At 41.0% G+C, this 20,573-nt stretch overlaps 1 protein-coding gene across 3 annotated transcripts in view; it reads right to left on the bottom strand.

Annotated features, from left to right (window-relative positions):
• Positions 1–532: 532 nt before the first annotated feature.
• sh2d5 (SH2 domain containing 5) overlaps positions 533–20,573 on the bottom strand; it is a 32,302-nt gene continuing 12,261 nt past the window's right edge. For all 3 annotated transcript variants that reach the window (XM_033048060.1, XM_033048062.1, XM_033048063.1), the window contains 7 exons: positions 10,509–10,655; positions 4,712–4,981; positions 4,035–4,112; positions 3,184–3,337; positions 2,426–2,534; positions 933–1,092; positions 533–845 (listed from right to left, as the gene is read on the bottom strand). In XM_033048060.1, coding sequence (XP_032903951.1) covers positions 654–845; positions 933–1,092; positions 2,426–2,534; positions 3,184–3,337; positions 4,035–4,112; positions 4,712–4,981; positions 10,509–10,655 — 1,110 coding nt within the window. In that variant the 3' untranslated portion in view covers positions 533–653. The remainder of the gene's footprint in view (positions 846–932; positions 1,093–2,425; positions 2,535–3,183; positions 3,338–4,034; positions 4,113–4,711; positions 4,982–10,508; positions 10,656–20,573) is intronic.

The raw sequence follows: 20,573 nt of genomic DNA, 5'->3' as shown, positions 1-20,573 counted from the left end.
AATCTGCATTTTGTATGATTGTTAAAGAAAAAATTTCTGTCAATTGAACCATATTATTCTGATTCTAACCATAGCTATCTATGTCTGTTTGTTGCAAAATAAAGCAGCATAATGTTCTATACAGAACCTCATTAAGTGTTAGACACAAAATGCCGGAGTAACTCAGCACGTCAGGCAGCATCTCTGGAGAAAAGGAATAGGTGATGTTTTGGGTCTCGACCCGAAACATCACTTATTCCTTTTCTGCAGGGACACTGCCTGATCCGCTGAGTTACTCCAGCATTTTGTGTCTATCTTCGGTGTGAACCAGCATCGTATCGTATAGTGTCACACCTGCAGATCCTTCTTACACACTCATTAAGTGTTAGCTCCATCTGAGTTATAAAAGTAGTGAAAACATAAGTGAAGGTACATATATCCAGTTAAAGCCATCAGCAATTTATTATGATTACAACTTCCGAGTCATGCTATTGTATATGGAGTCATTAAAGCACAGCTGTAAAATTAATAGCATTGCTACAGTTTAATCAGCTTTATGTGGCAAATTCAAGTTTATTTGCATTTGATTTTCCGAAACCATTTTGCATATCATAATTTGCAGGCAGTCTCTTCTTATGTCCAAAAGGAACCAACTTTTTCAGATCATAAACGATTTACTTTCTAATCTGAAGTAACCTGTCCTCGGGTTTTGTTGGAGCCGCATACAAGTCATCACATACTGCAGAATCCTGTTCTTCATAACAATGATTTAGCCTTGAAGCACTTAGACAACAAAACAAACCATCTTCCATTGTTGTGTAATGTTCTATCAAGGCTTTTATACTGGGAAATTGTGTGTTCAGATGCTGAAAGATAATAAGTACACGTTATGAATGTTAGAAACTATTACCGAAAGAAGAATGTCAAACTAAAAAAGTGTATTGTAATCCTACCTCAAGATAACATTTGCCTTCATCATTTGTACAGATCACGTAGTTTATCACACCAAATGGAGTCCGCATCATCAGTGTCCAGCACTTTAGAAGGCCAGAATTCGCCCAAAGTAAGAAAGCTCCCAGAACATCACGTTTTAAAAGTTCTAAGGCACAATCCCTTAATCAAAATAGTAAAAAATATTTGTGAAAAACAAATTCATGTTAAGCAACCTGCAGAAGATCCTGGGCATATGAAATGGAAATGCTCTTTGTTTTGGGCATACTACATTTCTTTCTACCTTAATAATTAGAAAATATATTTCTATAGCAGTCAGAATTACAGCCACGCCAACAGTGATCCAGATTCTGCATTAAGAGGGAATCTATTAATTTGCACGGCAACTTCTGGCATCTACACTTACGTGATAAAACAATGTATTTTCTGTTTTGCCCAACCAAAGCATTTGGTCATTGCAGACACATTGCCCATATGTTAGCAAATTTGATAATCTGCCATATTTTTGAACTGCTCGAGTCCATCTGGTGGAGGTACATCCACATTTCGGGAGTACCAGGATTTTGGAATGGTAATACATCTCCAAGTCATAATTGGAGTGGGACTTGCAGGTATTGGTGTTCCTCTGCATTTACATTCCTAGTTGAACTAGCGAACTAGAGGTTATAGGTTTGGAGGAATTACTACATGCAGCACACATGCCAGCTGCATTGTGCCATTGTTGAAGAAAGTAAATACAAAGCATCAGGTGCTATTATAACCACATGAGGTATGAAGTCATGGGTTAACACATGTTAGTGCAGCTTGCTGCATGGCCACGAGCAGAAGTAAATAGACTTGACACATTTTTAGAAGCAAAGACATACCATCCAATTGCCTGGCCCAAGGCTAGATTCAAAGGATTGGGATGGGCTGTGACCCTAACTTATGATGGTGAGAAAAGAAGCATCAGAGCACTGTGCCATGTGGTTTTGTGGAAAAGGCATCAGAATCCTACGCTGTTGTCGTGGCAAAATGATGGATAGTTGAGGCATCAGATGCCTGTATCTTTGAATGGAGCCTGAGAAGATTGTGCGACTGTGACTTTGTAAGGTCACGGATTAGGTGGTCAGGACCTGAGAATATAGGAGAATGGGGTGAAGAGGGAAAGGCCATGATTAAATGGCGGAGTAGACTTGATGGGCCAAATGGCCTAATTCTGCTCCTATCACTTTTTAACTTACTCGTGAACATGTGACTTAGGACCTGGGGAATGGGACACTGGAATAACTTGTAAAGTTTTGTTTCCATATTTTTAGAAGGCATATTTTTACATTGGAGACTGTCTAGTAAAGGTCACCAAGTTGATTCCTGGGATTGTCCTTGGGAACAATTGAGCAGATTACTGAACTCAACACTATTGGACAATCCTATTCCAATCAATTTGAGACTGTTACTTTGTTGAAAATATTAATTTTCAAATGTATTGCCATTGATCTCTCACTGACAAACTAACCTAGGTATCCCAGCGCTGGCCCAGACAGTGTCCATTAGGACTTCTTCATGCTGTAGTGGTGCAAGTGCTCTCCAGGATTCCAAGAGGTCATCTCCCCACCTGCAACTGTCTGTGGAAAATATAACAATTAATATTTCATACACACTGATGCCATTACTTGAACTATTCATGCCATTTGTTTTAAGTCTGACTTTGATTTCAAAAAATAAACTGCTTTTTAAAATCAGTTATTCAACAAAACATGTTGAAAGGGTACAAAACTGAACTAGAATCGAGCAGTCAGACAGCACAGAAACTTGCCTTTTGGCACAACTTGCCTATGCCGACCAAGATGGCCCATCTACACTAGTTTCACCTGCTGGCATTTGCCCTTTATGATTTTAAAAATCTCTCAGTCCGAAGGAGCGTCCCAACCTGGAATGTTATCTTTCCATTTCCCTCCACAGATGCTGGCTGCCCGGCTGAGTTCTTTCAGCAGTTTTTACATGAGATTCCAGCATCTGCAGTCTCATGTGTCTCCAAACTGCTCAAGGAACTCTATGGGTCAGACTGCTGACTGATACTGGATTTTGGATGTTCTCTGTATTTTGAATAGTGTATGAATAACTATATTCTAGAAAGTGCTATCTCAACTAACAATGTAGCTTCAAAATAGGCATTCCCTAAGAGTAAACAAAACAAAAGCTAACAAAATAATTAAAAGATTTGTAGAAGCTCCCAGTTATAATTTTTCAACAATCGTGTTAAAAATAACTTACAGCCATCTAAAAGTGCTTCTTGAAATTGTCTCTTGAAGGTAGAGCTCCTGTAAGCTCCTGACCTGATCCCTTTATTACGTATAGCTTTCTTTCGCACTAGTGTTAGTGAAGAGAATGGACAGTCTTCCAGTGGATCCAATTCTTTTGCTTGAGCCTAAAGATAAATCAAATAGCCATGAGTTCAGGTATATCTTCAATTTAAATCAGCATCTGCAGTTCTTTCTTACACAGCAATGAGTTTAGTTTGGCTTTCATTTGCTAGGGCTGATTTCACCTTTCCCTTCCTCTAAATTTTGATACTGTGATCAGTAGGTTACTGGAAAAGTGAATCGATAGAATTGAACTATATTTCACAGTCAGTGTTTTAATCTTGGATGTGGTTACTGGTAATAGGAGCAACAAGCATTATTAAAATCCAGAAATGTTTGTATGCATAGAGTATTACAGATGACTATTATTGGGAAGTGAGTCTAGCCTTTTTCGTACTTGGGGCCAGATTTTGTGGTCAGTAGAGAAGCAATGATGTATGCTGATGTCGTTCATGAATGAAGAAATTATAACAGAATAGAGATAGATTGAACACGTGAGCAAAAATGGAGTTGAAAGTGTGAAAGTATAAGGCAATCATTTTCTATTCCAACCTATTTGCAGAGTGTTCATCACATTCTAATGTTGTCAATATCTAATTGTTAATTTATAGATAGAACATTAGTCCATTGAAGTAGTCACATGCAAAAGTTGTGTAAACACTGATATTCGGGTTTAGTCTGTGATGCCTTTTTTCAAATCATAATCGCAAATAATAAAGGCAGATTTAGGCTAAAGAATTTGCCATCTATTACAACACATACCTTTGTACCACTTGAAGGAACATTTGGACTACTGGTGCAATATCCATAGTTTTCACTTTTAAAGGTTTCCTCTGTATCCTGCAGGTAATAAAGTATATGTTCAATTAATTCTGGAAATGTTTGATCTTTACTTGAAATCTTAAATTGAGCAAGTGACTGAGTGACCAGCATTTTGTGGCTTCTGTGAGAATCTCCTTGATAGCTGTTTTCTCTGCATGCACGGATCATGAAATTATGTGGATGTGTCTGGCCCGATTAATTTTGTATATTAAGAACAATAAGTGCCTATCCTCTCTGATTACTACTCGATACTAATCTCTGATAACAGATGAATATATATCGACCAAAATGAATCTGAGCAATAAAAATAATTTTCAATGAGGTAATAATGCCTGTTTAATTTACTGTTTTAGGTTTTAGTTTTAGAGATACAGCTCAGAAACAGACCCCTCATCCCACCGAGTCCCACCAGCGATCCCCGCACATTAACACTATCTTACACACACTATGGACAATTTACATTTATACCAAGCCAATTAAGTCAGCAACTCTATCGCTGTGCCACTGTGCCATGTTTTTTTGATAAGTGTCAGAAGTTTTACAGTTTCTTCTCCCACACTACTGTTATCTGGAGCAATGTGAAAGCAATAATGGTTTATTCATCCATATGCACAGACCTGGTCATTTTGCTTTTTTACTTCTGTTGCTCTGATTTCCTCTTCTGATATCCTCCTGAAGGTCACCAAGGCACTGACATTCAGGGAAACCTCCAGGTCTCCATACCGTTCTTTCACAAGCTTTGTTGAAAGTACTGGGGAGCCTGGTTTCACAGGAGTTTCCCGAGTAGAACAATTAATTACAGGTGGACTACTTTGTTGTTCCTTCTTGTATTTCATGCAGTAAGCAACTTGGAACATCCGGCATAGCTGTAAATTCAGAATTGCTGCCTGCAACAGAGAGAACAGTGTAAGACGGAAGTTAGAAGAAAGATATGCCATCTCAAAGTACCAGTCCAATCAATTGGTGAGTCTAAAGAATTGACAAAATCCAGGCGTAGAACTGTATGATGTCCCAACAATTGCCTCCGTTTTGGGCCGCTTGCCAGAGACAGTTTGGCATCCAATTCGGGATTGGGACTGGGTTCAGGAGTAACAGAATGCTGACATTTGGAGACTTGTTTGAAGGCTGGGTAGAGATATGGGGGCAGATGGTATATTGCCATGGAACGGAGTTTGGGTAAAGGGCAGGTAAATATCCTTCTCCAGCGGTGATCTGAATTTACCTGGAAATTGCCTCCAGGAAAAGTAAATTATCAATTGAGAAGTGGTGAGTCTCGACCCAAAACGTCACCCATTCCTTCTCTCCAGAGATGCTGCCTGTTCTGCTGAGTTACTCCAGAATTTTGTGTCTATCAGTAGTAATCCAAACATGATCAAACCTCTCGGTAACCATAATGATATTACATTTCCACTGAATTACATTTTAAATGGTATAAAGCAAAGATACTAGAATTGATGGAAGAGCAGATTTTCTTCAAGGTAGGAGTATAACAGAATATAATCAACATCCATTAGATTATCATACAAACCGAACCCATGTCAGTCAGATAAGAGAATCCGCACTGCCTGCTGGTCTGGCAATTACTCTTAACATATTGAAAATAATTGGGGATGCGCAATAAATATGCCTTATCTGTCAAGGCCATATCCCAAATTTAAAGATAAAGAAGGAAGATATGTTTCTTCTAAGAAGTTAACATCATTCTAGCTTCAGATCATCCCAAATTATTGATAACCTGTCAGCTATTTTTAAGTTTAATCACCACTGTAATATAGGAAACATGGTAGTTTGAGTTTGAGTTTAGTTTATTATCACGTGTACCGAGGTACAGTGAAAAGCTTTTGTTGCGTGCTAACCAGTCAGCAGGAAGATTACAATCGAACTCTCCACAGTGTCCAGATACATGAAAAGGGAATAACGCGTATAACATTTAGTACAAGTTAAAGCCAGTAAAGTCCGATCAAAGATGGTCTGAGGGTCTCCAATGAGGTAGATAGTAGGTCAGGACTGCTTATTTGACTATTTGCCTACTTGGTTTCAGTTAGCTTTCTCATACAGCAATATGAAAATGGGCAGATAATTCTATTGATGTTGTTAATAGAAGGTAATATAATGGGTTGAACACAGGTAATAAATGCCCTGTGGTTCCTCACATTATAACATGTCTGCAGGTTCTCAGCACTGTTGCTTCTTAAAGCAAATAACTGAGCCAGACCTACCAATACAATATACTTTACTGAAGGCAGTCATCTCTCAGCTAAAAGCAATGGTTGGTTGAATAATGATTCAAAAGTCATACTATTATGGTACATTCTATCCTTAACGGTACTCTGACATGCATGTACTTTAAAAGTCTGAACTTTGGCATGAAGCAAAGCAGTGTGAATATAATGATTCATCCAAAGGTAATATTTCCAACCGCACAGTACACCTTCAGTAATGCATTGCAGTCAGGCTATATTTGGTGCCCAAATCTCTGCAGTTTGACCTGAAAGGAGAAAGACCTTGTTCAAACTTGAAAGTATTATCAGTTGAGCCACAAATGACACTAAAATAAATTGAAAGAATGCATCTGTCTTTTTTGCAAGATTTGCTGTGTATGACAATCCAACCAGAAAACAATTAAAGGGACACAAAGTGGTGTAGTAACTCAGTGGGTCAGGCAGCATCTGTGGAGAACCTGGATAGGTGACGTTTCAGGATGGGTTCAGACTGAAGAAAGGTTCCAACCTGAAGCATCACCGATGCATGTTCTCCAGAGATGCTGCCTGACCTACTGACTCCAGCACTTTGTGTCCTTTTGTATAAACCTGCATCTGCAGCTCCTGGTTTCTACAAAAAAACAATAATATACCTGTCAGCCAGACAATAAGAGTTTAGACCCATTTCATTGTCCCGGGTTGAGAGTTCAGAGATTTCCTGGCGATCCAGTGAAGACATCCTGGCAACCAAGCCCAACTAAAATTGGCCTCCATAAAGTCTCCTCATTGTGTAGGGAGTGGATGAGAAAGTAGGATACCATAGAACGAGTGTGAATGGGTGATCAGTCGGCATAGATTTGGTGGGCCGAAGGGCCTGTTTCCATGCTGAATCTCTAATCTAAACCAAAATGGGTGTGGGGGTCACAATAACCCATGCCTGTAATTTGCAATGACCGCAACAAGCTTGCCTTTGTGCTAGCTGCAATTTAGAATGATTCCTGCTTGCAGGCAGCACTAAATAGACTGCATTTGATTCTAAAAACCAGCAGGGGGCCCAAAACATAACTTGTTTGCATGTTAAAGCTAACCTCCTGGCCCCATAAACGTGAAAGGAGTGCATTGGTGCTGGCTATCTGCTAGGCATGAAACTAAGCTGGAAAGAATGCCACAATGAGTGAATTTGGCAGGAAAGCTTTTGGGTTCTGAAAAGGAGATCATTTGTGCAGGAGAGACTAAGAGAGTTGAGAGTTCGCGTCAGCACAGAAACAAGCTCTTTGGCCTACTGACCATGCCAGCCATCAATCGCCCATCTAAACTAATCCTATATTTTATTCTTTCCACATTCTCATCAACTCCCCTCAGATTCAGCCCCTCACCCACACATTGGGGCAATTTACAGAGGCCAATTAACCTACCAACCCACACATCTTTGGGATGTGGTAGGAAACCGGAATACCCGGGCGAAAACCACAGTCACAGGGAGAACGTGCAAACTCCACATAGTCAGTAACCAAGTGTGGGCAGCTCTACTCCCCACATTACAGAACCATCGCCTTATCAGGCAACTGAACCATGCTCTCAATAACTAGAGAGCGGTCCTGGGCTACTATCTACCTCACTAAAGATCCTCAGACTATCTTTAATCGGACTCTACTGGACTTTATCTTGCACTAAACATTATTCCCTTTATCGTGTTCCTGTACACTGTGGATGGCTCGATTACAATCCTATATAGTCTTTCCGCTGATTGGTTAGTACGCAACAAAAGCTTTTCACTGTTCCTTAGTACACGTGACAATAAACTAAACTAAAAAAACTGTTGCCCCGAGTTATTGAGAGATAACCTGTATTTGCAAGACGTCCTTAAGCCTTCTAGAAACATGCCAACAGGCAGGGAGTGCAGTAAGGCATAGAGAACTATAATGCAATTCGCACGAATTTGCAGCATCAGGTAACATAGATTCACTCAGTGCTTCCGACCAAATAAAACATTAATCTCAGACACTGCTTACACCATTATGCTCCCTCCATCTCCTTCCACCATCTCCACTCTTATTCTCCAACTAATAGAATTCAGGCCAAATGTTTCACCTCACTCTCACCCATTTAGCCTTGCTGCAAGCCTTACATCCACAATCATAGTTTACACACACAGATAGCTACTTGATCAAGATATAGCCACTTCATCCAACCTGGTGCGGAATAGTCAGTGATGCACATGTTTCTTCTCTTGCAGGAACACTGCTACCTTGATTTAGCGTGACAGGTGCACTTGCCTGCATCACCTCCAAAGTGCAAGATTGTGCTGCCTTCAGTATAGAGTTGCCAAGCCTTTTGGACAATGTGCTGGTACACATCCTGTGCTACAATTAATTGACTTGCTGCAGTATCAGTAGGTGTACTGAATTGATAAGATGGTTGTTAAATTAAGCAGCATTATCCAAAACCTCTGTTATCAGACATGACTTATCTATATCCTTTTGAAGCCGCTTTACAATTACCTACTCAGAATCCCATCTAGTTTTGTATCATCATCTAACTTTGAAACATGACATTTGATCCCGTCAGCCAAATCGTTGATGTACATTGTAAATAGCTGGCACCCGAGCACTCACCCTCTGGTACACCAGTAGTCAGCCTGCTAACCTGGAAAAGTTGTTTATTCCCATTCTTTGCTTCCTGTCCGTTAATGAATTCGCAATCAGCACATTATCAGTTCCATGTGCTCTAACCTTGCTGATCAATTTGCCTGAAAAATATTATTATGGACTCTATGGCATTTGTGAATAAACTGGAACCAACATATAATTCTAACCGTAGCAGTCTTACTTGGTCCCGAGTTAAGTTTTGTATTTCAGTTAATGATCAGAAAGTGTAGTGTAGTCAACAATGATAGTAATGCCCCTGTCCCACTTAGGAAACCTGAACGGAAACCTCTGGAGACTTTGCGCCCCACCCAAGGTTTCTGTGCGGTTCCCGGAGGTTGCAAGTGGTTGCCGGAGGTTGCAGGTAGTGGAAGCAGGTAGGGAGACTGACAAAAACCTCCGGGAACCGCACGGAAACCTTGGGTGGAGCGTAAAGTCTCCAGAGGTTTCCGTTCAGGTTTCCTAAGTGGGACAGGGGCATAAGGCATGTAAGACCAGTATGTGCTAAGCTCACCACGTGACATGACTTTCAATACATTGTTGGACCACTAAGTCTAATGCCGAAGATAAACACTAAGTGTTGGAGAAATTCTGCAGGTCAAGCAGCATCTCTGGAGAAAAGGGATAGATCTTTGTTATAAACCGGCATGTGCAGTTCTTAGTTTCTAATTCTGTCTATTGCCTGGTGTATATGAGGTGTTGAATACATGGTCCTGTGCCATAGCATCACTAGATTGGAAAATGGATAGTGCTGTTCTACATACGCACGTCCTTCTGCATTTTAATTGCACCAGGTTCATTCAGAGTGAGGATGCCAGGCTGTGAGGTTACAGATCGTGGTGGTGCTCATGGCCCACAGGGTTCTCTGGATCCCCAATTATTAGCTGCCGTTTGAGTCCAGCCATTGTGTATAATGTTAGTGGCATACAACATAATGGAAATTGTCCTTATGAAGATGAGACTCATTTACATTGAGAATTGCCATAATTCACCCTCCCCACCATCAACAGCTGCTTGACCTTTGAGGACTATATTGACACAATGTATGGTTATGCGGGAGGAGATGATTCTTCCATTCTCTGACCAGTAGCAAATAAGCTACGTCTAAGGTAAAAAGAGTAGGACGTTATAAATACCAGTGTGAAAGATACATCTTCTATTTGCGCTGGGATGCATCCTCAGTGATGTGACCAGGGGGCATTTGGATGTTTCGGGTCTCACAACATCAGGCACCCTCGCCCAGGCGACCCAGCCGGGGTTGATCAAGCCCCGACTTGCGTCCCAGCAGCAACCGCCCACGGATCAGCCTGCTTAATCCAAAGCCACCTAGTGGCTTTCTCTGCTGCATTGCTTGTGGATTGAATGGCCCTCTTCTTTGCCAGCTCCGGAATGCCCAACTGGTTGAGGACTTTGCAGAGTGAGCGTCCTGCAAAGCCTCTACAGCCCACCTCTATGGGCAAAGTTAACACGTGTGTTGTTTCACAAAAGCCAGATGGCCTTATCTATTTGGACAGATTGATGATTTATATCACCTAACTCTCTGCAACTTTTTAATATTTGCTACCCACCTCGTTTGGCTGTGCAGTGACGAACAGGTGGCAGAAGAGCTCAGTTGGTGGTCTGCAGGGGTTGCGTGTGACAAATGCAAACTGGCAGTCCAAGGGTTGACACGTCGTGTACAGGATTCTTTTCAGGGCATGAGCCATCAACAGTATCTAGTCAAAACACAGTACAGCAATTGTTAGCAGCTGCACAACTAAACATGTGCACAAAAGGATGCAAAGTGATGGAGGAAATCAGCAGGTCAGGCAAGACACATGAACACTATGAAGCCTGTCCTTCCCCACCCGAGTCCACTTGCTAATCACCCTCTCCTCACCTCGATCCATCTATCAATTGCCAGCTCTTGCCTGCCTCTTCACCTTTTAACTGGCTATCTTCTGTCTACTCCTTCAGTCCAGATGAAAGGTCGACTTTCCATTTTCCTCCACAGATGCTGCCTGACCTGCTGAGTTCTTCCAGCAGCTCGCTTTTTGCTCCAAATTCAGCATCTCCCATCTCTCATGAATCCAAAGTCAAACAAGATTTTCCTGCAAGACAACACCCAATGGCAGGGAAAAAGCCCTGCCTCAAGTCAGCCGGAGTTGGCCAAATTGATGATGACATCGGCAGCTGATATAAACCTGGCATCTTTAATCAACACTGCTGGTCAAACAATGCCCATATTTGTGAAAATAAGCAAACCCTTACTACAAGTCAACATGGGTGGCACAGTGGTTCTGCAATAGAGTTGTTGTCTTACAGAGCCAGAGACACGGGTTCGATCCTGACTGTCAGTATGGAGTTTGTACATTTTCCATGTGACCGCGTGAGTTTTCTCCAGGTGCATTGGTTTCCTTCCACATCCCAAAGACTTTTGTAGGTTAATCGGCTTCTGTAAAAATTGTTGTTTGGGTGATCGCCAATGTTAGCCAATTAGAATGCTTAGTAATTATAACCCTGCCTAATTATAACATTCATAGTGTAAGATCCTACCCACTGTCTACCAGAACGAGTAGCAGTGTGAACGTATGATGACCTGCTTAGTAGTTAATGACCTGAACATTAAGATGCTTGTGTTTCAACCTGTGTGAGTTTGAGCTCTTTACAAAAGGCATTAAAGAAATGCTTATTTTATTCTTCTCAGTGCTCTAAAATTTCACATCATCCATATTGAGCATTTTACTCAGCAACAATATGCTATACATTTATGATATTGATTGGAGGGAAGAAATGTCACGACTAGATAAAATATTCCATTGCTTTGAGAATGTGTCAATGATAAATGCCACTAGCAATGTATCACAAAGTCCTGGTAATAAACCATCTGCTGTGTTGCCTTGACACGGTTTCTGAACCTTGGAAAGATGTTAATTGCACAAATGTGACTTTTCCATTTCACACACCTGTCATTTTTGTGACCACCCAGTGAGAGTCTAATTAATGTTCGAGTGAAATAGTTTATGTAAGCTTTTTGGGATTCAAACATGGATATCAAAAATTAAAGAACGATTCTGCAAAGCACTGTACCTATCATTTCCCATCTTCCTCACTTCACACCGCTCCGCTACCACCTAGTTAACCCCAGCTCTGTTTATTCTTCTCTCCCATTTTCCAGATACTTTACACGGATATAGAGTGAGCAAGATTCTCCTTAGAGCTGCCTTAAGTGTGATGGGATACGATTTCATTTTATCCCAAGTAAGCTCCATTGACACCACGAACTGCATGTGGTAAATCTCATTGATGTGCTTTGAACAAGCTTCTGGCGAGGTGTCAACGAGCCAGCCTGGGCAATGAATGTGAAATCTTTGTAGCAGCAGAATACAGTCAGCTGTGGCAGAAGGCTTGATCGATGCAATACATCGCTGTAGAATCAATTATGTTCCCTTTCGTGTGAGGATTACATTTTCACAGAAGCACGACATTGTTACAGCACAGAAGGAAGCCATTCAGTGTCCATACCAATTCCAAATAGTCCCACTTCCCCATCCTTTCCCCATAGTCAATCAAATTATTTTCTTTCAGATACATTGCATTTTGGACCTTGACCATTCACGGGTAAAAAAGGCATTTCCTCATATCACATTTGGTTCTTTTACAACAAACCTTCATTGCATTAGCTGTTTTGCAGCTGGGTTTTTTTTTGTTGCAACATTTCTGTCAAAACAGCCCAAATCTCCTCCATCAGAATTGCTCACAAACTCCTGTATTCTAAGTATATCAACCCCACCTTCTCCAATTTATCTAAAGTTTTTTCATTTCTGATTAATTTTGGCAAATCGTTTCTGCGCTCTTTCTCACGCTCTTCACATCTACCCTAAGATGAGTGACACAGAAGCGAACGCCATGCTGCAGCAGTAGCTGAAGGGTTTTAAACAGTTCACCACAAGCACCTTAATCATATACTCTACGCTCTATTGAAAGGCTCAAGATCCCATACATCTATTTAACCTTCTGCCTTGGCAATCACCTGATGTAAGGTGCTCAGCCATGCCCTCTACTAACTCAGGGCCCTGATCCACACTGTTATAATATTTTTCCTATTTATACATCTATAGTATATTTCTGGACTTCCTATTAAGTTTGCTACAAACTTTTTCCGAACTTTCTCTTTTTTTTAAACTTTCATTCTGAAGAATCTGCAATCAGTCTGGTACCCTTTGTGTTAGCAACTCTGCTTCTGACATTTGCTCAGAAAACAGAAAGGTGGATGAACTCAGCAGCTCAGACCTTTGAGTTACCCAGCAGTCTGTTTTTGTGCTCAATATTCCAGCATCTGCAGTCTCTTAAATCTCCATCCATCAATTGTTATTTTTACTGCTCCATCTTTTTATTTATCCAGGGACCTCTGGTTTTAATTCCCTGCCCTTCGCCCTTGTGGTAATGGTCCCAGAGAGGAGCTGAATCATCTCCATGCTAGGCATCTCAATGTACATTTCATGTTTGCCTTCCCAAGCTTTGATTCCAATTTACCAAAGTTACATCTGTTCTAATCCCTTTGAAACAGGCTCTTCTCCAATTCATTATTGTTTACTTTGGAAGGCCTCATCTTTTATTCCCATCACAATTACAATTGTTTTCTCATTGTGATTGCTATTTCTGAGATGTTCCCCTTTGATATGTGGTCCACGTGGCCTGATTCATGGCCTAGACTCAAGTCCTGTAAATATGCCATTTAACGGGACTTAACTGAGCTAGGAAGTTCTCCTGAATATACTTCAGGAACTCTTCTTTGTCAATGTGCTTTATATTATTGCTACCCTACTCTTTATTTGGATAGTTCAAGTCCCTTATCATGACTCTATCACTTTTGCACATTTCTAAAATTCCCCAGCAAATTGGTCCTTTCAAATCCTTTCCACTACTTGGCAGCTTATAGATTAGTCCAAGTGATATTATTTCCTGATAGAAGAATATAAAATAATGAGAGATATTGAGAGAGTACACAGTCAGAACCTTCTTCCCAGGGTGAAATGGTCAAAGTCCAGAGGGCGTAGTTATAAAGCCAAAGGGATAAAGTTGAAAGGAAATGTGCGGGGCATGTTTCTTTATACAGGGAGTGGAGAGTGGTGAATGCCTGGAACATGCTGCCAGGTGATGCCATAATGGCGTTTAAGAAATTTTTAAATAGGCACATGGACATGGAGGGATGTGGATCACGTGCAGGCAGAGATTAGTTCAACTTGGCATCATGTTCAGCAGAGATATTGCGGGCCAAAAGGCCTGTTTCCGTGCTGCATTGTTCTATGTTCTAATTGTACTGCTACTGTTTCTTAACCTTAAATGGGCAGATTCTGTCCTTGATTTTATCAGGACATATCGCAATCCTTAATTAATATTTCTAATCCCCCCTCTCTTTATCTTTATTAAATATCTTGTATCCAGGATTATTTAGAAACTATTTCTGCTCCCTATTGTAGTCAACATCACAATTCCACATGGTTAATTAAGTTTGCAGCTCATAATTGTCGCTTAATACAATTCTTGTAATTATATACATGAATTTAAATGACCTTCTACTAGTCATAGCAAAGCTAAATGCAAACAACATGCTGTACTCTAAACCACAAGCATTTTATGGGATTAATAAAATGCCTCATATCCTTTAGGTGAGGTATTATTCACTCCTGTAAATACATGAATATTAGTGTATCTAATTACTGTACAATAGAATAACCTAGAGATATGGCAGACATATCTATGCCATTTTTTCTCAATAATTTAAGATATTAGCTAAAAAAATGTGGTAAGCTGACACTCTAAAAAAATAATTGTGCTTTCTTATTTAATGGAAAAAGACAAAAAATAACAATTATGGTCAGATTAACAGTTCAAACAGCACTAATATTTATGTTACATCATGAGATTTCTGAAAGGTGAGGAAGAGAGGACATTGTGACACGTAGTAGATCATGTTGGAACTGGCACTAGGGGCAGAGGATGCTGTGTTGGAATCTGGTGGGGTTAAAGGTAAGGACTAAAGGACCTCTATTGCAGTCCCGTCTGGGCAGGGGAATGTAGGTGAGAGCAGACATGAAGGGAATGCACTTGAGGGCTCCATCAACTGTGGTAGAGGGGAAGGAAGAAGGAGGACATTTCAGAAGCCCTAGAGTAGAAGGCCTCATCTTGAGAGCAGATGCGGTGGAGACAGAAAAGTTGAGAAAAAAGGATTGCGACCTTATGCGAGACAAAGTAGGAGGAGGTATGACCACTTCCACATCGATCAGTCCATCTTCGGTCTTTTCCAATGCCACTGAGAGGCCCAAATGCTAATTCAAAGATCAACATCTAATATTGTTTGGGTAGCTTACAACCTGAAGATATGAACGTTGAATTTTCCAATTTCAGATAAGCCACACCCCAGTATTCTCTTTTCACGTCGCTCAGCTCCACCCAGTTTTCTTCTGCCTTTATTCACCTCTCCTATACTCGTTTCCACCTCTCCGATACTAGTTCCATTTGCCCATCATCTCCTCTCCGTCTGATTCCACATATCACCTACCAGCCTCGATCCCACCTCTTTCCCCCAGTACTGTTATATACTGGCCTCTTCCCTCTCAGTCTTAATGCAGGATCTCAACCTAAAATATCGACTTACATGTTTGCCTCCACACTTCTTGCGTATGTCATGCACAGCCTAAAGTTGTAGGACAACTTGTTCTATTTGATCTTATTTGATTGTGCACGCCAGGTTGATTGCATTCGTCAAAACATGGCGGACCACGTGAAGGTTGTAATCTCCCAACCCTTGTCTCCACAGATGCTGCATGACTCACTGAGTTCTTCCAGCACTCTGTTATTTTTTGTTTTTATCACTACCCAATTGCATTATTTCTTGTTTAATAAATGCCTGTTTAGAAACTTGACTCACCACTAAAGGCCAAAGATTGTGTCTCTGTCATGTCCTGAACTAGGAACATTTCCATGCAATTGGAGGTGGGGTCTTTCATGAGAACCAAGACATGCTAATAATCTGCCCATACATCCTTAAGCAAAACTACAACAATGCTTAACTCATTTACCTCCTTTCATTGGTGCTCTTTTATGTGAATACACTTTACTTTAAAACACAATTTTTAATTAAAGCTGTTTTCTAAATACCTTCAATAGAACCACAAAAAAAGGGATAAAAGTGTCCAAAATGTGATACAGTGTTCGGTGAAGCAATAAGTAGCTGTGTGATGTAGTGAGTCAACACAATGGTTTCCTATTCAATCTTCTGTCCCACCCATCATTTGTGCCTGCCATTAAAACCAGCCATTAAAATGTTATTGGACAACACAAAGTGCCATTAATTGGCTGGGTATAGATGTAACTACATTCCTGTTGTTTATCAATATATCATTCAGAATTCACACTTGTAACTGTCAACACAAGAAGTTAATTTGGGTTCAATAGTTAATTAGTTTGTACTATTCCAATCCCGAAGCAGAAATTCACCCAGGTTTTCCAACCTTGACAAATTATTTACCTATTCAGTGCAGTCTGGATACTTGGGGTGCTGAATTATCATAGAATCATAGAAAGTAGGTGCGAGAGTAGACCACCAGGTCCGTCGAGCCCGCACCGCCATTCACTCATGGCTGAACACTAAACAGACACACTTACCCACAAACAGTAGACACAAGACACAGAACACAAGACACTACCCTCCCCTTTATACCGCTATCACCCCTCTCCACCCCAAGAACCGCGTGATCTCCTGGGGGAGGCAAAAAAACGGATAAAAACCCAGGTCCAATTCGGGAAAAAAATCCGGGAAATTCCTCTCCGACCCCAATCCAGGCGATCGACACTTGTCCAGGAGATCACTCAGGTCTTACTATACTAACCATACCTAGGTCCATATCCCTGCCCTCTCCCCGTAGCCCCTTATCCCCTTGGCAGCTAAAAAACCATCTATTTTTGACTTAAATATATTTAACGTTTCTGCTTCCACTGCTCCCTGGGGCAGTGAATTCCACAAACTAACCACCCTCTGGGTGAAGAAGTTCTTCCTCATCTCAGTTTTAAAAGAGCCCCCCCTCACTCTGCAACTATGTCCCCTAGTTCTAGCCTCCCCGATCATTGGGAACATCCTCGGTGCATCCACCCGATCAAGGCCCCTCACGATCTTATACGTTTCAATGAGATCGCCTCTCATTCTTCTAAACTCCAAAGAGTAGAGTCCCAGCTTACTTAACCTTTCCTCATATGTCAATCCCCTCATTGCAGGAATTAATCTTGTAAACCTTCGCTGCACTGCCTCCAGGGCTAGTACATCCTTTCTTAAGTATGGACCCCAGAACTGTACACAGTATTCCAAATGTGGTCTCACTAATACCGTGTACAGCTGCAGCAAGACCTCCGTGTTTTTATACTCAATCCCCCTAGCAATAAAGGCCAAAACTCCATTGGCCTTCCTGATTGCTTGCTGCACCTGCATACTGACTTTTAGTGATTCATGTACTAATACCCCTAGATCCCTTTGCGTTGCATTACAACGCAGCTCCTCCTCATTTAGAAAATAACTTGCCCTATCATTTTTATCCCCCAAAGTGAATGACTTCACATTTATTAGTATTAAATTTCATCTGCCAAGTTGTTGCCCACTCACCTAGCTTATCTATATCCTTTTGCAGACTCTTCCTATCCTCCTCATCCCCTACTTTCCCTCCCATTTTCGTATCGTCCGCAAATTTTGATATATTACACTTGGTTCCCTCCTCCAAATCATTTATATAAATTGTGAACAACTGGGGTCCCAGCACCGACCCTTGCGGAACCCCGCTAGTTACCGGTTGCCATCCCGAGTATGAACCATTTATCCCCACTCTCTGCTTCCTATTTGTTAGCCAATCCTCTACCCATGCTAATATATTACCCCCAATCCCATAATTTTTTATTTTTAGCAATAGTCTCTTATGTGGCACCTTGTCAAAAGCCTTTTGGAAGTCCAAGTATACCACATCCACCGGTTCCCCTTTATCCACCCGGGTTGTTACTTCCTCAAAGAATTCGAGCAGATTCGTTAAACACGATTTCCCCTTCACAAAACCATGCTGGTTCTGTCTGATGAAGTCATGTTTATCCAAGTGCCCCGTTAGTGTTTCTTTAATAATTGTCTCTAACATTTTACCCACCACCGATGTTAGACTAACCGGTCTATAGTTACCCGCCTTCTGTTTACTTCCTTTTTTAAATATAGGTGTTACATTGGCCATTTTCCAATCCACTCTCACCCTCTACTCTGACCAGAATGCCTGGATTTTATAAGGAGTAGGTTGACATGGCTCAGGTGGCCAAACCAATATCAGCTAATTAAACTGTTACCAATGATGCCGAGGATTGGCCTCTCCCGGGTCCTGTCAGCCAGTGATAGGGATCAGAGCGGCATCAGGGGGAGGGGGCGCTGTCACAGTGTCTATCTTTAGGACTTCTAGATTTGGATATTGTTGACCCGCATCCTGCAGCACAATAGGGACCATCCAAAATAAACATGATAAATATGGCAATTAATAAAATGATAGTGAAGGTGAGAAGGGTGAGCTAAAATAAATTCAACACTATAATGAACCAGTATACAAGGAGAAAGTCTGAAGAAGAGTCTCGACCCGAAACGTCACCCATTCCTTCTCTCCAGAGATGCTGCCTGTCCCACTGAGTTACTCCAGCATTTTGTTCCAAGTCATTCAGTGATCAAGGTCATTATCGTTGGCTGCACAAAAACCAGGGCTGGTTTGTTAATGACAATACTGAATGGACATGACTTCAGAATTAAGGGATAGAAGTTTAGGGGTAACATGAGGGGGAACTTCTTTACTCAGAGAGTGGTAGCGGTGTGGAATGAGCTTCCAGGGGAAGTGGTGGCGGCAGGTTCGTTGGTATCATTTAAGAATAAATTGGATAGGCATATGGATGAGAAGGGAATGGAGGGTTATGGTATGAGTGCAGGCAGGTGGGACTAAGGGAAAAAAATTGTTCGGCGCGGACTTGTAGGGCCGAGATGGCCTGTTTCCGTGCTGTAATTGTTATATGGTTATATGAATGATACCTTCTCATGTGTGTCATCAAAATGCTCATATACACAAATATTTTACCTTGAGACTTGCAAAAAGAGTACTATATTGAAGATACAGAATAGATGTCATTATTTATGGAGTAACTATTCTGAGATATTTGTAGGCAATCTGGGCTTTGAACATTTTTTAAATAATTAATGGAATTGATTTAAAGATTGAATATAAAGATAGTTGTTGAAGAGACTTTTAAAGGTAGTAAGTAGAGTGACAGCAGGAAAGAGAGAAGTAGCAGGGCCAAGTTGCATGGAGACATCTGAACGGTCCTTTCATAAGCTAGGGCACTGTCCAATTCACCTCTTCCCCCATTGCGGACACTGGATTTTGTCTCTGGAATTGGTGCTCTACAGAATGTTGAGAACTATATTCTGAACTTAGTATCTTTCCCTGTGCTCTACCTATTGTACTTGAGTTGAGCTTGATTGGCTTTATTTATGTTAATGAGTCATAGGAGCAGAATAAGGCCATTCGGCACATCGAGTCTACACCACCATTCAATCATGGCTGATCTATCTTTCCCTCTCAACCCTATTCTACCGCCTTCACCACATAACCTTTGATACTCGTACTAATCAAAAATCTGTCAAAATCCTTTTTAAAAAATACCCGATGACTTGGCCTGCCACCCTCTGACTAAAGAAATTCCTCCTCATCTCCTTTCCAAAGGTACATCCTTTGTCTAGTATTATTGGGTTTGATTGGATAACATGCTAACAAACCTTTTCACCTTGGTACAAGTGACAATAATAAACCAAACCATGAACAACTGATGATGGAAAGATTAGATATGCTGCAGCCTTCTGGACTTGATATTGAATTCTACAACATTCCGTATCAGCTGTCCATCTGTGATATTGGCTCATCTTGTGTGTTGCTTTTTTATCTCCTTTATTCCCTCTGGGAGTACATGCCCACCATTTCCTGCCAGGCATGGCTTCCTGTCCTGCATTTCACAATTCCCATATTCTTTTGTCTGCATCGTTTTGTCCATGTTCTCACTCTCCAACAAAATATAAAGTGCTGGAGTAACTCAGCGGGTCAGGCGGAATCTGTGGAATGACGTTTCAGGTCAAGACTCTATTTTCAGACTGACTGTAGTTGGTGGAGAAAGCCAGAAAAGAGATAGAGTCTGGGTCTGGCAGGTGATAGGTGCGAGATAGACATAAAAATATTGATAGAGGGAAAGATCGAGGCATCTCCTGAGATGTTGTCTGACCTGCTAAATTACTCTAGATTTTTGTGTCTATCTTCAGTTAAAACTAGCATCTGTAGTTCCTTCCTACACAGGTGATAGATGGATACAGGTGAGGGAAGTTTGAATTGGCAGATGGGTAGACAAAGGCTAGAAATAAAAAGGCGACAAAGGGTATCAGATAAGAAGAGAATACGGGTGAAATGTAAAGCCAGAGAGAGGCATATACAGTGAAATCGCAGACTTCGAGCAGTCATTGCATGCAAAGAATGTGCAACAAAATACTAAACTACTTTCATTTACATGACATTACTGAGTCCCAAACATGGACTATATATAAA

The sequence above is a fragment of the Amblyraja radiata genome, chromosome 31 (assembly GCF_010909765.2).
Source record: "Amblyraja radiata isolate CabotCenter1 chromosome 31, sAmbRad1.1.pri, whole genome shotgun sequence".
NCBI lineage: Eukaryota > Metazoa > Chordata > Chondrichthyes > Rajiformes > Rajidae > Amblyraja > Amblyraja radiata.
The sequence above is the reverse complement of the archived record's forward strand: the minus strand, read 5'-3'. Positions and strand labels throughout refer to the sequence as shown.